We start from the raw sequence: 15,888 nt of genomic DNA, 5'->3' as shown, positions 1-15,888 counted from the left end.
AATGACTTAATTTCATTTCAAATAGAGGGCTGCGTCCTTTTAGCACAAGTCTATTCGCGTATGGTTTGTTTATAACAGCACTACGATATGGCCGCCGGGAGTGCATCCCTCTATACTGCACCATGAATCAATGCCCAATACCTCGGTGTTCATTGGCAAACAAAGGTCAACGACTCATTCAAATGACTCAATAAAACAACAGCATAGAGGACAATCATTCAAAACCATTGGAAGCAAAATAGCAGAATAACATCAAGTCGATATTAACATAAATAAAATTACCGCGGAACAAATTTGTTGGTGCTTGCTCAGCTCCCAACAATTTGTGTCCCGAGTCCCAATTAGCGGCTAACGAGTGTCACGCTAAAAGGCACCATCCAATGAGCTCACCGCACCCCGGTCGGAGCAGGCTAACACAAACGAAACGAGTCTGTGCCGTCGAGGAACCTATCAGTTCAAACATCACATCACACTTTTAGCAGAGAAAACTCGCATACCGGCAACAGATCGGACCAAAGACGTCGAGCAGCCAAACTTTCGCCGACGCGATTTTAAGGAAGTGACACATCAGACGCATCCCAAATCACGTCAGGCGGGATACGCCCTGTTTTTGGATGTATTTTCTTGATTGCGATTATCATTTGAGTTATTTATTCCAACATAGAATTTATTTTTGGTGCGCTGTTCGGAATGTGTGTCAAAGAAGTGAATTGGATCGCCTCATGTTGTATTGAATTGATTTTGTCACTCAAGAAAAAAAAGTGGTCAGAAGCGATACGCCACCGAAATCACGTGATGATCGCACGACTCTGGAAAAAAAGGCGACATCATCGCAATAATATAAATGATTAAGGCCGTTTACCCACATCCTACAATAATGTATCATATTTTCTGTCATAAATCTAGAAAAATCACCCAGGTTACACCGCGTTTGCGGCCGCAACCGATTGACAAGTTTTTGGGCCATCATGTCATGTGTCAGCAAACTAAAAACACGGATATGCTCCTTTTTGATCAATTCATTGGGCATTCGCCGCTTTCTTCAACAGGGCGATTCGTAATGCCCACCTGCACTTTACGCCACTGTATTTATAGCAAGGCATCTTAGTGTCTGTCCTCTTGAGAGATCAGAGATCACAGCGCGCATGCCTTTTCAAGGTGGATTAAGCTGCTGTAGGAGGATCACAGAATTACCGTGGAGCGACACGTTTGCTTTTTTCCTTGTGTACGGCCGAAGGAGGAAGGAAAGGAGCATTCCTTTCAAATTTGGAGCGTTGATGGAATGGGACCGACTGAGGCCAAGAGAACGCTGCAGGCATGTCGTATGGCTTAGGCCTGAACTTTTCTTGTTTGGTGATGTGTGAGCATGAAGTGTGAGATACACCATGGGAGCGGTGCTAAGCTGGTTTTCGACTCACGTTTACTTCTTGGTGCTGGATACAGCTTGCACATTGATACGCAAAAAAGTAAGTATGCATCTGTCTATCTATCGAGATACACACGCACACACTGTATGGGCGACTTATTGATTTATTTTTACAACAAACATTATTTTTCTTTCCACTTTCAAGTCTACTTTTTTCCCCCAAACTATTTTTCCTTACTCAAGTCAAAGCAAGAGGTCAATCTAATTGCGAGTTAGTACATTTCTTTCAAAAAGGGGCTCTTGAGGACTGCAAATGGGGAAATGCGGCACAAGTCTCAAAGTAGGTCTGAAGCAGCACCTTATTCATGTCGACAAACGTTCCCGTGTCAAATAAGCTAGCTATCCATTTCCCAACAGTGTAGCAGGCCAATGCAAAACAACCGGCAAGGTGTCTGTTGCTAGGCAACAGCGTTCCACGTCAAGCCTGGAGACGCAACGTCATCTGACGGATGTCTTGGGTCACCGGCCCCCACGGCAGCGCGCCGCAGCAGTGAAAAAATCAAGCAGATTTCTCCCGTCTACTTCCTTCAAAACGTAAAGGGCTCGACGGGGCTTGGCCAGAATAGATGACGGAGTTGACAAACAATCAAAGAAAGACCACGCTCACCGCTTCTGGACTTCACTGAAGAATCTCGGTTCATCCATTTGTCCATCCATCCGTCTTCCGCTCATCCGGGTCGGGCCTCCATTCGGGTCCTACTCCGAGTCTCTCCTGAAAGACGGAGAAGCTTCTCATCCCCGACCTGGACGGGCCACTCCGCACTTGATGGACAATCCGGCGAGATGAAGATCAGGGCTTGATGCAGCCGACGCAACCGGCGTTATCTGCGGAAAAAGAAAAAAAGAAAAAAAAGAGACTCATTACTGAAGTTAGGAAACCAGACGTCCCAGTCAATGCTGGGACAATACTGTCGAGTCTTTCCGTGCTTCCCTTCGGCAGTACGGAATTGAAAAATCACAGATAACTGCCATGCTAAGGACACAAATGGATTCATGGCTTTCTTGCTCGAGATTGCTTTTTTTGTTGCGCTCACGATACGGTGTCGCGAACCTCGCTGATAACTGACAGACTGCCGGCAAATTGGCCATAACTTTCCAACCCGTAACCATGGCACTGCGACGCAGCGGTTTGGCACACCGGAGCGTTGGTTTGGAGAAGCGGCACGTCGACTTCGAACCTTTGTTTTGTTTTGTATTTTGGGAGCGATAGACCGCATATGCCGCATTTCCATGAAAAAACAGGATTTGAAGGCCGTCTATTTTCCGTGCCGCTTGTTCTCAGGTTGCCGGGTGAGCTCCGTCGCCGATCGCCGGCTGCAATTTCACAAGCTGTTCGCGTGCATTCGCGTGCACGCTTTTGGGACGCGGAAGGAATCCCCGTCAAGTTCCTTCAAATACGCAACCGTCGAGTACATTTCGGCGGGTCGGAGTCTTCATGGATCCTGAAGGGCACTAATACCACTGGTGTCTTCTTTTTCCGCCCTCAGCCAAAAGAATGCCTCGAAGGACCCCCTCAACGATGTAAAGGATGTGGAATGGAAGATGCCGGCTCAGTTGACAAAGTCTTCAAAGTGAGCCCGAAAAGAATGGCGGGAGGTTACGCTCGGGAACCCCGGAGCGAGTCGAGGACGATTTCAGATCTTCGTCAGGAGTCGAAAGATTCTCTGGGTGCCCCGGTGGGATTGGAGGACGTCCCCGAACACTTCTGCCCCCCTCAAAGTAAAAGCAGAAGGCTGAAAGCACTTTCGCTTCAGCACAACCACCGGAGGAAGGTCTTCGCCACGCGCCGGCTCACAAAACGCAAGAACAACTCGGGCCATTCTGCTACTCCTTTGGAGTTCGGCGCCGGAGACGCGTGTTCAATCGATTACCGAGGCTTTCCGACCAAATTAGCACAAAAGCAACAGCAATCGAGTCGCGATCGAGTTTGCATCGACGTCGGTGAAAAAATGGAGCCCAACGCAAACAAAGCAGCGACCTTGAACGCAAAGGTAACTATAACGCTGGCCGCAACACGGGGCAAAAGCTTTGAGGATGACGGTGGTGAGCAAATGCCTTTCTACTTCTGACAGCCCAGCAGCGTTACCGCTGCACCCGATGAGGATTTTTCCTCTTCCTCTCGATGGCTCAAGGATCACGCTTTCTCACGGAGCACCCCGATTGGTCTGGATCGTCTAGGCCGGAGAAGGCGCTTCTCAAACTTTTGTAAGTATCTGATCCTTGACTCACTCGATTGAATCGCGTGTTGTGGCACAACGTAGTCGCGCCGCTCTCAATTGGGGCTGGCAGAAGTATTCAAAACAAACAAGGCATTTACAGTACGTGGATATCGACACAGCGTGGTCTGTGAATCTCCCAGAGGAAAGCCGCACCGGTCGCCCCCTTGACGTTGGCGTTTTTATGCGCGCACATGCGGTCGCCAGCCATTGACATCATCGAGCCTCAGAAAACCCCTGTGAATACCCCGGTGATGTCATGCTATACCACTTCGACAAGCAGAGAGAGGGGAGCGAGAGTAGCAGTCGAGAGAGAGGGAGGGCAGTGTGCAAATAGGGTGGAGAGACACACAGGAGCAGCGAGCGGAATGAAAGCTAGGATGGATGGCTCCAAGCCTCGTTCTACGCACGCGAGTCGAAATAATCAAGGCGACAGCTGAAGCTTACCTCTCGTCTCCACGGTGGCGGACGAAAGGACCCGTTGGGCCGCCCCGCTTGATTTTGCATCGCTCGCTACAATTCCCTCCCCGCATCAAAATGCGGGATCATCAAAGCTCAGAAGGGAGCGCCCCCTCGCCCAAGGACGCTTGCGGTGGCTCCGACGGTCACGGAGCATCGCTGACGAGCGCGACTACGGACAGCGCGGCGGACACCGGGCTCGCGGTGGCCGGACGCATCGGGGGATTCGATGGTAGCCCGAGCGGCACTTTGAGGGGTGTCCCGTCTCGCTATTGGAGCTTGGAGAGTCTCCGCTCCACCGCAGGTAAAGAAATGCCCATCACGCCTTTCTCTCGCTTTCAATCGCCATTCCAAACTTGAAACTTCACTCCCTTCTCATCTCTTACCCGGCGTGTCTGAAAGACTGGCGTGGGGCAGGCAACAGGTTGGCAAGTGCTGGTCAACTTTGCGTCTGATTTCGGAATAGACGGGGAGGTGGGGCCGGGTCTTTCCTTTACACTTTGCAACTTTGGATCTCAAGGTGAACCTGATCTAAAACGGACCGGATGAGGTCCTAGGTGCACTCTCGCAGGCTGCGGTTGATCCATATCATGTCAGTACAGTCAACCCTCGGCTTAGCCTTCTACATCGACCTGCTTTTTTTGGGGGGGGGGGGGGGGGGGGGATCGGCGCCATCGAGATACAATCCAATGCAAAGCATCTTAAGTGACGAAGCACTTCAACAAGCGCTACAAAGCGCCTTATAGAACAAAGTCACGACACCCGGTGACCTCGAAGGACATAACGTAGCTGCGCCTTCCGACGCTAGTTCATTGTCAAATGGCTGACGCCGCATGAACACGAATGGATGTAAAAAAACATGTCGATGACAAATACGTGTACGCAAAGGAAAAAGAACGCCATAAGACGTGAAACAAACAACCGCAGCGTTCCGACTTCGTCTCGGAAATCATTGCGTCAGCAAATGAAAAGTGCCTTCTGCAGTTCAAGAAGTGCCGCGCCCCGAAGCCGTTGCCGATCATCTTTCGACCAATTTGTGAGCCTCGAACTCCGCCCCGATCTTGTTGCCGTGACGGACGATTGTCGAAATCGCTAGCCTGGGGCCGGGCTTGGTCTGGCAGACTCCCTATCGACAGTGCGAGATTGGCTTCCGTTGAGCGGACTTGTTTTCAGAGCGCCGGAAGTACAACGACGGACGGGTTGATCGCTAGCGTTGCTAAGCGACAGAGGGGACTCCCGCGCCATGCATTTTGTTCGTAAGCGAGGTCGCGGCGCCAGTTATCCTACCGATCTAAAGAAGACTAGCGAGCTAGAAAATCCACTCAGATGATGCCATCGATGAGCTAACGCAAATGAGCATAAATGTGGCGCAGCGACACACGCGGTGTCGATAAAGAGAGCGAGGTCAATCATTCCGGAACTTTTTCAACCATGAACATGAGTTGTAATAGAAAGCCAGGAAGTCAAGATCGGAAGGGATGATTTGCTTGAGAAAAAGAAAACAGATATGAACCGCACTGACGGTTGAAAAAGTCTTTCTGAGAAGCGGTTGCGTTGACGAGGAGTCGCCTCCAGACCGCCATCGCAACAAGACTTGGCGTTTGTGAAAACAATTTGGGTGTGGAGAATGAAGGGAGGGAAGGGAAGCGTGCCCCAGGGCGTCAATCAGAAGAAGAAGAAGAAAAAAAAAAGAGGCTCTCTCGGATATAGGTCATGGTAGAAAAGCCATTCATCCTGCGGGACTTCATGCTCTATCTTTATTGAAGAGGACTCAACTTCCATGTTTCCAGCATCCCAACACCAAAGGAGGAAAACATGTTTTTGTAACGCGTTCCCCAAAGCGCACACCGTACTTCCAAGTGTGTTTGCGGGCACCGGATTGGAAAATTGGTTTGAGTTTTTAGGCCGACATTTGACAAACTCTCCAGCCGGCGTACAATGCAGACATGATAACGTGGCGCTGCATGAAAGTGAAAAGAGCCGTCGTGACAAACGAGACTCAAAAATAGAAATGGATTTGCTACCGATGTGCCCTCCGGTATGCGCGATTGTTCGGAGATCACCCAACGTCTTCCCTGAACCGATGCAGTTGTTGCGCGTGTACTGCAAAAATGTCTCCATTTCCTCCACATCATTTTGCTCGGCGAGTCGACAATGCTTCCCGCCGGCGTTTGGCCGTTTCTTCTTCTTCCGCGTGGCTTGTTGCATCTACTTTGCTCAAGTAGAGGCCAGAGTGCCCTTAAAGGCGACCAAGCAAGAAGGCAAGGACCAAAATCACGTAAATCGTGTCATAAAAAGACAAGGAAATCCAATGATGAGAACCGCAAAAAAGAGCACTACAAATTAAGTCTGAGGAAAAGAAAAAAAACACGACTTACACAACGAGACAAACCATGGCGAGGATCAGTCATCCGACAGCCAGCTTTTAAAGGCAGCAGGAGAACGATGGCGATCAGAAGAAGTGTGCGGCTCTGGAGGGAACGCCCTCCAATCCCGCCAGTGAGATCAGTGCGGCCGGGTCCGTTTAGAAGACTCGACCCAACACAAAATAATGTTGATGTGGCCTTTATTCCCGACTGAACGACAAAAAATGCACAGCGTTAAGAAAATAAAAGACTGAGATGTCCATTGGATTCTCAGGGATCAAAGAAAAGTAGACAACGAGAGACCACGGCAGTGGCTTGCTTGATCGGGAAACGGAAATGAAAAGACATCATTTCCGAGCCACAACACTCCGTGAAACTTCAAAGTGCAGAATCATCCGTCCAAATATAACACCTAACCTGCTTCATACTAACTAAAATAGTGACCAATGACCTGAATAATCGCCCGGGTGGCAACTATATCAAGTCGGAAAAAGCGGCACGCGCAGCTCAGAGACGATCCTCCTTCACAAGTCGAAGTCTCACTTGCGCAACGCGTTCCCACGGGATTTGATCCGGCGCTACTCTTAAAGTGACAGCGCTACGTTTGTTCAAAAAGGCAGAGTTCACCACAAAAGTCCAAGTATGGTTCACCTGGTTACACACACACACACACACGTACGCACATCTTGGGTATCCTTTTTCTTCGTCCCGCGACGGCTGCACGTTTGCCACAACGGCGAAGGCATTTGTTGGTGAGGGCCGTGATGAGGCGCGACAGCAAGAGTATTTTTAGCTCCTTTGATAGGCGTCCACAAAGCACGGGCGTTTTCCGGCCCCAATAATAGCTGTGTAAAATTAGATCAGCTTTCTTATTGGAAGCAACAACCCCACTTGGATCGTGATTGCAGCTTCCGTGTGCTTGGGAGGCTTCACTCTGGATACCAAAGCCCCTCACAGCTCCGACACCATTCGAGAATCGGAGGCTAACATTGTTCCAAATATGACCTTTTATCTTAAGTGGAACAAATAGTGAAGCATCGTGTCATTGGAGTCGTCAGGCTCCAGCAGAAACGTTCCACTTTGGACCCTTTCTTCATGCGCAACCCTAGCTTGATGAGCGGACACCAAAAACTATCATCATGGGTCTCCCCCCCCCATCGCATGACGAACAGCATCTGTTCGAGTGACGCACTGCATGGAGACTGAAAACATGGGGGGGGACTGGGCCTCCCCATTATGAGCGCAATTGGCTTGACGATGACGTTCCTGCCCTGAAGGCGTCCTCTCTGAGCTCACTTTTTTCCCCCTCTTCCACTCGATGGCCAAAAGGTTTTCGGCACGAGTCCAGAGCGGATGCGACGACGCTCGGGCAAAGCCGGCGCCATGCATGACGCGTGGCGTCCGTTTGCTCGCACTGCAATGCGCCGGCTTTCTTTCCTCCGGTCCCATCCTCCCCGTTTGACTCCGCAGCACCTCTGCCCGATGGGGCCTCCCATAAGTCCAGGTCCGGAGAAGAGCCGGGCAGTGAGGAAGACTTGCCGTACGAAGACTTGTGCGCTTCCGCTCACTGTTTCGGACATCCGGGAGGAGGCGGCGGGGAGCAGCTGGCTGTCAATGAGGTACTTTCCAACAATCATCTGCCGATTCTCCATCGCATTCGCCGCAACCGTAGGAACTCAAGTCCGTCCTCCTGGCGAACACCTTTGTGGCGCGTCCCCCCCGTCGTCGTAGGCCGAGCGCCCCTTCCGAACGCCCCGCGATCAGTTTTCAGTGACCCCTGGACCGTGACGTTTGTCTGTCTTCACTGCAGACTGAAGCGGGGCCAAGGAGTCAATGTTGACACTTTTGTTTCGCCATTTTCATGCTGCGTGGAGTCGCGTGTCGACAAGCGTTACGCGTCCACTCCGTCATAGTGAACTATTGATTGATCTAAATCCCTCACAAATGTTTGCCAAACAGTTCCCGGTAAACTTGCCAACCGAGTCCCGTTGCTCGTGGGAAGGCTGGGAAAATGCTCACGTTAGCTGCGTGTTAGCGGGCTCGCACGGGAAGCGGTCGCCCGCTCGCAGTTAGCGTCGGTCAGATGTGGGAGCTTGCGCAACATTTGCTTCCAACGTCGACTTCATGCGGCGAATTTCAAGTTCAACGTCAAATCTCCGATGGGTTTTGGTGAAACGGGTGACGACTGAAAGACACCCTGGGCCTTATTTTCCTGCCATCTAACTGCGCGCGCCGGTGCCATTTTCTGGCAAGCTAGGGAAAATATAGAAATCGCCTTGACGCCGTCGTGGGGGCGAGCGCGGCCGGCTCCTTTCCCGGCCGGTTGAGGCGGCTCCCCTCATTCCCCATAAATTCGGCGCAGGTGAGGAATGGTGGGAGAGCCGCGTGCGCCTCGGAGACCAACGCGTGTCGTCAAAGCCGGTTCTGAATTTGTGACACCTACGACTCTTGCTAGAGCAAAAGACCTCGCCAAACTGAGGGAGGGAGAGACGCCAATGATCCCTCTGTCGGTGTCCTATGTGGAAATTCAAGAAAGTTCCAGAAGAAGGAAATCCCTGGAGTATCGAGCTGTTTTTTATTCCCCTCATTCCATCTCATTTTTGCCGCAGGCTGTATTTTCTGCGCTACGCCACGGAAACACCCAATTCTCATCCAGGTCTGCCGGTTGGCCGACCATGGCCAACTGGCAGAATGGTGGGCAGCTCAATGCTGTTGCATCCCCGACTGGAGATTTTTCTGGGGTGGGGAGGGGGGGGGGGGGTTCTAGTCGGCAACACGCTAAATGTATTGAAAGTGGAGTTGTAGGTGATGGGGTGTTTTTGTATGGCTATTTTTTTGGGGGGGGGGGCCTGGTTTCACGTCAAGACGGCGGGACACAAAAAGCGGTCGGCGAAGATTTGACGGTGAGCGGCTCCATCGTCTCTCTCCTCCGTCGGAGCCACGGATGCGACTCTCTGCCCGACAACGCAGACCTCCTCCCGCCTCTCCTCTTCAGGGCTCGCTCAGGCCGCCGCGCTCTCGCGCTCTCTCTGTGCTGATTGGCTGCTGGCTCTGCGAGGGCGTGCGCAGAAAAAGAAAGGACGGGAGAAGGGCGATCCTGGAGGGCTCGGACGGAGCTTCTCCCGCCAGAGCGCAGAGCCTCCTTTTGACCGGGAAAAGCACGGCGGGCGATCCTTTTTGGATTGGGGCGGTGTCCCCGCGATGGGAAGAGGAATAGCGCCCCGACACGAGAAGAGAGACACGCATGATGGACGGTCGCGGGAGATATGAGCAGCGACGGGCAAAACGCAGCATCCCTTTTTGCCGTCTGTCCTGATATTTTGAGCATCTGGGGGGACGCCAGGAGAAGTGGTGCGGGAGGAGAGGAAAAAGGAGGGGCCGCCTCGCGCGTCGCGCCGCAAACAGTTCCGCAACGAGCGCACCGTCGCCGAGCGGCGTCAAAGTGGCAGGAGGAGAAGAAGAGGCGGCGGCGGCCACAACCGGGAGGGGCAGGAGCGCGCAGTCGGGGCCCGACGGCAAAGGCGGACGAGAAGAGGGCCTCGAGCAGGCGCTGTGGTGCGGGGGCTCGGTGCTGGGGGGCGGCGGACGGAGGAGGCGCGGAGCCCCCGAGCCGCGGGAGCCGGAAGAGGCGGACGCCGTGCAACCGATGGCTCGGGGCGGCGGCGGCGGCGCTCCGGGGAGGTGGAGCAGGCAGCGGATGGGATTCGTCAACACCGTGCTGCGCTGCAACCTCCCTCCCGAGACGCAAAAAGTGGTCGTTTTCTTCATTATGATGCTGCTCATCATCATCAACGTGGTGCTCATGTTCCTGTTGGCTTTCCAGTAGGAGGAGGGGGAGGACGCCGCCCAAGCCGAGCGGGGCACCATGAAGGAGGGCCGGCTGGCTTTTTGAGGCAGCTCACCTTCCGGGTGTGATGGCTGTCCAAAATGGGGGCCACGCGGCGCAAGAGAAACGCTTGGCCGACCCAGTCTACTCTTTGCCCAGACATTTTTTTCGCTGGCAAATGCTCAACGTCACTCTCGGGGTTTTTTTTTTCTTACCCGTTCAGAGCTGTTACAAACAGAGTGCGGCCTCGGAATCATCAGAACACCAAAAAAAAGCGGCGAGGAAGAAATGTATTCCCATCAGAGTTCAGCGCACTGTTGTAACTATCTCCAGTTCATCTCTTCACACGTCCGCCGTTATTTGCTGAAAAGCGCACGCGAGCACCCATTTGCGGTTTTTGTGCCGAGGCCAAAGCAAAGCAGGACGTTAGCGCCATCTCGGTGCAAAGAAATCATGTTGTGCTTTGCCGCCATCTTGTGGCATCCGTGGAACGACAGCGGTGCCCGAGACCTGCCTTTTGAGGTATTCCTCGTTCAAACTACCGTGCGACGACGACTCATTCATTTGTCTTTTTTCATCGGAAATTGCTGTCGCTCGACAAAGAAGAAAAAAAAAAGACAGTCATAATATTGTCCTTCTGGCAAAGGTGAACTGGCGGTGAGCAGATGAAGTCAAGTTGGCTGGCGCCATCTCGAGGCGGGGGGGGGGGGGGGGGGGGCTCAAGTGCACTCGGATCTCCACTTGATGCTTGCGTCTCGGGACAAGGACTGGCCAAGCCGAGGCTCCAATCTCAGCACGGCCGAGGCACTCGTATCTCAAGCCGTCACTCCATTTTGAAGTGATGCGACTACCTTTTGGGGTGGGGGGGTGCTTTGTCTCCATCTGGTGGTCTGGATGATGAACCTTGCTATGTTTGATTCATCTTCTGCCTTTCCTAAGGTGACAAAACGTCACGGCGGCTCACAAGAGAGTGCGCCCGTGTCCGAAAAAATTCCAGGCCTGGCCTTGAAAGAGATTTCAAAGCCAAACGACACGTTTTCCCCTTCAACGCGGGACGGCCGTCAAGCAAGAGATCCCGGCGGTACTTGCTTCGCTCAGTGCGCCAGAGGGGCGACGGTCGCAACAGGACGACTGGCGGCGCCCGCTCCCAACGCCTCGAGCATCTGACAGTTCTTGGCGGGCCGGAGCAACCCTCTTCGTGGCCACGGATATCCCCCCGCCCCCTTCTTTCTTAAGACCACATGGGGGGTCATTTTGAAAGAGATGGATGATGCCTCCGGAGAGGGGTTACCAAAAAAAAAACATTTATGAGCCAAGTTCTGGAATTTGTCCGACACACCTCGAAAGAAATTCCACTGAAAGCAGCCTCGACATCGCCTTCTCCCCCAAGCAAAATCCCAATTTCCATTTTCACAGACGGCGCAAGTGGGCCCGCTTTTCAAATGTGGAACAATCGCTGCAAAGCATTTGAAATGTTTCTCGGAGCGCTGCTCTTGTCCACTCATTTGTCTCCGAGCGCTGGTGACTTTTTCTCCCAAGATGAGCGATACGCCGTCGTACTTGTGGGACTCCCGGAAAAGAGGAAACTGAAAATCAGTTCAGACTTGATTTCATGTCTCTAAACAATAAAAAAAAAAAGCTGTTTGTCTTCTGTGGTCATTTTGTTAGCAAATCAGAAATAGGGCCAATGGGGGAGGGGGGGTGAATGTCATTATCTTTTCCTTATGTTGTATGGTGTAAATGGATTTAAAAAAACAACAACAACAATCATCCAGTGAGCCAGTCGCGGCACATTTAAATGAGCCATCCCATCAAGCGATCGAGTAAAGGTGAACCGATTTGCCGCAGCTCATCAGCGACGGCAACGCGGTGTACGCCGAGGCGCTGTGGGATCACGTCACCATGGATGAGCGAGAGCTCGGCTTCAAGGCCGGCGACCTCATCCAAGTGGTGGACGCCGCCAACAAGGAGTGGTGGTGGGGCCGCATGGTGGACAGCGAGGGATGGTTTCCGGCCTGCTTTGTTCGGGTGAGTGAGGGGGGCTTTCTACTGTGAGCGCAAAACTCCACTCCAGAACGTCCTCGTCTCTTCCTCCCGACTCCCCCGTTAGTTGCGCGTGAACCAGGACGAGCCCACAGAGGACTTCAAAGCCCACCCGGAGGCGGACGAACGGGCCGGGGGCAAAGAACGGCCGGGACTCGGATGGTACTCGGGACCCGGGCTGCCCGGCAAGGAGCGGATGAGGGCCAACGTCGTCAAAGAGATCATGAGCACGGAGCGAGATTACATCCATCACCTGAAGGACATCTGCGAGGTCGGCTTCATCGTCCGAGGGGCCGCCCCTCGGCCTTCCCAGAGAAGACGCGAATGGCGGGAAAAGCGCAGCGCTTTGGCGCTCTTCCGATCGGCTCCTTTCGCGCCGAGCGATGGCCGTTTTTTCCGTTTGTCGCGCAGGGTTACATCAAGCAATGCCGCAGGAGGACGGACATGTTTACGGAGGAGCAGCTTGGCGGCATCTTCGGCAACGTGGAAGAGATCTACGAGTTCCAGAGAAAGTTCCTGCGGATCCTGGAGAAGCAGTACGACAAGGAGCGACCCCACCTGAGCGAGATCGGTTGCTGCTTCCTGGAAGGCGTAAGCGCGTCCGGCGAGGGGAGGGATCGGGTGCGGCCTTGAGGCTAACCGGTCCGAGGCTAACCGCTAAGCGGTCCCGCTGCCGTCTCGCGCGCGCAGCAAGTCCACTTTCAGATCTATTCCGAGTACTGCAACAACCACCCCAACGCCTGCGTCCAGCTCTCCTCGCTCATGAAGACGAGCAAGTACGTGTTGTTCTTCGAGGCCTGTCGACTCCTCCGGAAGATGATCGACATCTCCCTGGACGGCTTCTTGCTCACGCCGGTTCAGAAGATCTGCAAGTATCCCTTGCAGCTGGCCGAGCTGCTCAAGTACACCAACCCGGGCCACAGGTGAGCTTCGCGCGCCGACGGGCGCCCGGCCGGCCGGGTCACGAAGCGCGCGCTGCGGCTGTGATCGGCAGGGAGTACCGAGACGTGGAGGCCGCCCTCGACGCCATGAGGAACGTGGCCAGGCTCATCAACGAGAGGAAGCGGCGCCTGGAGAACCTGGAAAAGATCGCCCGCTGGCAGGGCTCCATCGAGGGCTGGGAGGTAGGCGCCGCACGGGATGCGGGCAAGCGCCGCGCTTTCTGGAGCCCTTTTCTCTCTGCGCAGGGTGCGGACGTATTGAGCAGGAGCTCCCATCTCATCTTCTCTGGAGAGTTGACCAAAGTGTCCCTGCCGCACGCCAGGAGTCAACAGAGAATGTTTTTCCTCTTTGACCATCAGATCGTCTATTGCAAAAAGGTCGCAACGCCGCTCTCGCCTTTCGAGTTGCCTAGCCCCGGCGTGGAGGCCAACCGGTCAAATCGAGGGAGGGGGGGAAGGGGGGGGGGGCAGAGGTGAGAAAAGGCTTTGTCGGCGAGAGCGGCGGTTTTCCGCCGCGATCGCATCTCGCTCGCCCTTTTGCGGAATGGATTCGTGCATTGTTGAAAATCCAAAATGCCCTTTGGAAGGAGACGGGCGCGCCGGGCGGGCATCCGCTCTTGTGATGAAATGCGGTTTTCCCGCGACTCCTCCTAGGATCTCCTGCGCCGGGACACGCTCTATTACAAAGGCCGCCTGGACACGGACCGCATGGAGATCACAGATGTCCGGGACGGCAAAGAGAATCACTTTAACGTCAGCGTGAAAAACACGCTGCGGTTGCGATGGCCGTCCGGCGAGGAGGTGCACCTCCTGTGCGCCAAGAAGCCCGAGCAGAAAGAGCGCTGGCTTCGAGCCTTCGCCGAAGAAAGGAGGCGAGTCCGGTCCGACCGGGAGACAGGTCGGATGCCCCGCATGTCCGCTCCGCTCTTTGTCGCGTAAAGAATGCTCACGCAAGCGGAGGAGAACATCGATCGAGTGCGCGGCCCCCAAAATTGACACGGAGACATGAAAAACAAAGTCCAGCTATGTCCCTCGTTAGGATGGGAAAAGGTCTTCGCTCACCAGCGTTCACGTATTCACCTGCGCGAGCTAGCTTCCCGTGAACGCCGATCCGACTCGCGCTCCAAACAAGGACCAAAGCGTGTCCTCGACCGCATGAGGAGCGGATCGGAGTTTCTCGCCAGGACGCCAACGTTTCCTCGTTAGGATGACGAGCTTTCTCGTGCTCACGAGAAACTTCTTTTTTGGTTCTCCGTGTCACTTCAGGGGCCAAGCTAAAAGAAACCCAGACAAGCTGGCAATGCGCGAATGCGGCGCTTCAATCCGGAAGGTAACCCGCGTCTTTTTCTCTCCAAAGGTTTTGCGCTCACCGAAGAGCAGAAAAAACAGGCCATCGCCAACGCCCGCAAAAGCCGTCCGTCCGGCAAACCCAAAGGTACGCGGGCGCACGCCGATCGGACCGCGTCGATGACGGCGGCGCTCCCGTTTGATCTTCTCCCTGCGTTTCCTCAGCGGTGAGCGGAGCGTACTGCGACTTTGTGCCGAGAGCGAAAGAGCCGGCCCTCGCCACGGCCTTGCCGCCGCGCCGCGTCTTGGTGCTGGAGGAACCCAAGCGCAAAGCCTCCACCTTCTGGCACAACATCAGCAGACTGACGCCCTTCAAGAAGTAATACGCAAGGCAGATGGGTATCTCGCTTCTTTGCCGTCGAGGAAACGTGGACAGTTTGTTTTTTATGAGGAAGGAAATTCCCACGCGATCCACTTCCCCCCGTACGTTTTTGCTCAATGCAGACCGTTCCCTCACAGTGCCAGATGACTCGGTTTGATGTCGACTTTCGTCTCCTGTCAAGTTCTCACAAAGGCGAACGGGAGATTTCCTTCCAAACTAGTCGGCAAGACGAACAAAAGGATTTCGGGGAGGGGGGGCAAACGAGACAATTTGAAGTTCCAAACAGTGACGGGACCGTCAGAGGGTCGGCGGGCGTCCTCTTTTGCGGTGGGCTCCGATCGGCAAAGAATTTCCCCGGCCTTCATTCCCGTGGGCTATTTTGCGACTCCGCCGGTGAGCGAGCGACGACGTCTCGACCGAGCGGCGCTCCACCGAGCTTGACTCGACATGCGCGGACGTGACTCAACTCAAACGTTGGACAGAGGCTCCGATGGAATGAATGAAAATGAGCGAGTCCCTCTACCATTCGCAACGGGAGTGGGAGATTTGGTGAGGGGGGGGGGGCGGGGCTGCTAATCAAAACGGATACTGGTATCGGAAACGCCGAAACACGCCGAACGGTACCGGTGAAAGCAAGAGCCCCGTTATTTCCCCGACGTCACGTTCGACTGCAGCGGCCCGACGTTAGCCGGCTTTGCGGTGGACCGTTGTCATGGCAACAGCGAGGGGGGCGCTATTTTTATGGCCGGGCGGTGGCAGAAGAGCGGCGGCCCGGACGGCTTCTTATTTCCGGGATGAAACGAGGCGGCGTTCGGACACTCTGGCTTGGCCGAAATGAAAGCAGAACGAATGCGAAGGACGGAAACGTTGGGGTTGTCCAAATGGGAGCGACGAGCCAATGTTTAATGCCATTAAATGACGTCATCCGAGCCTTCAAAGGGA

General features: G+C 54.1%; 1 protein-coding gene across 10 annotated transcripts; it reads left to right on the top strand.

The window, feature by feature from the left end:
* Positions 1 to 1,146: 1,146 nt before the first annotated feature.
* On the top strand, positions 1,147 to 15,888 carry arhgef4 (Rho guanine nucleotide exchange factor (GEF) 4). 10 transcript variants are annotated; one of them, XM_086101475.1, is made up of 13 exons: positions 1,147 to 1,466; positions 2,914 to 3,417; positions 3,499 to 3,631; positions 7,938 to 8,086; positions 12,142 to 12,321; positions 12,404 to 12,607; positions 12,748 to 12,927; positions 13,027 to 13,259; positions 13,331 to 13,655; positions 13,932 to 14,149; positions 14,635 to 14,712; positions 14,790 to 14,963; positions 15,069 to 15,888. In XM_086101475.1, exons 1-13 carry the CDS (start codon positions 1,386 to 1,388, stop codon positions 15,091 to 15,093), a joined length of 2,484 nt encoding a protein of 827 aa, XP_085957601.1. In that variant the 5' UTR covers positions 1,147 to 1,385; the 3' UTR covers positions 15,094 to 15,888. The 10 variants fall into 10 exon arrangements, with proteins under 10 accessions (XP_085957601.1, XP_085957599.1, XP_085957606.1 ...); XM_086101477.1 differs by having other exon boundaries at positions 1,148 to 1,466; positions 13,932 to 14,175; XM_086101474.1 differs by having other exon boundaries at positions 1,149 to 1,466; positions 13,331 to 13,460; positions 13,524 to 13,655; positions 14,790 to 15,888.

This window comes from Hippocampus guttulatus, chromosome 21 (genome assembly GCF_054856545.1).
Source record: "Hippocampus guttulatus isolate MCC_2025c chromosome 21, RoL_Hgut_1.0, whole genome shotgun sequence".
Lineage (NCBI taxonomy): Eukaryota > Metazoa > Chordata > Actinopteri > Syngnathiformes > Syngnathidae > Hippocampus > Hippocampus guttulatus.
This window is presented reverse-complemented; position numbering and strand designations above follow the sequence as displayed.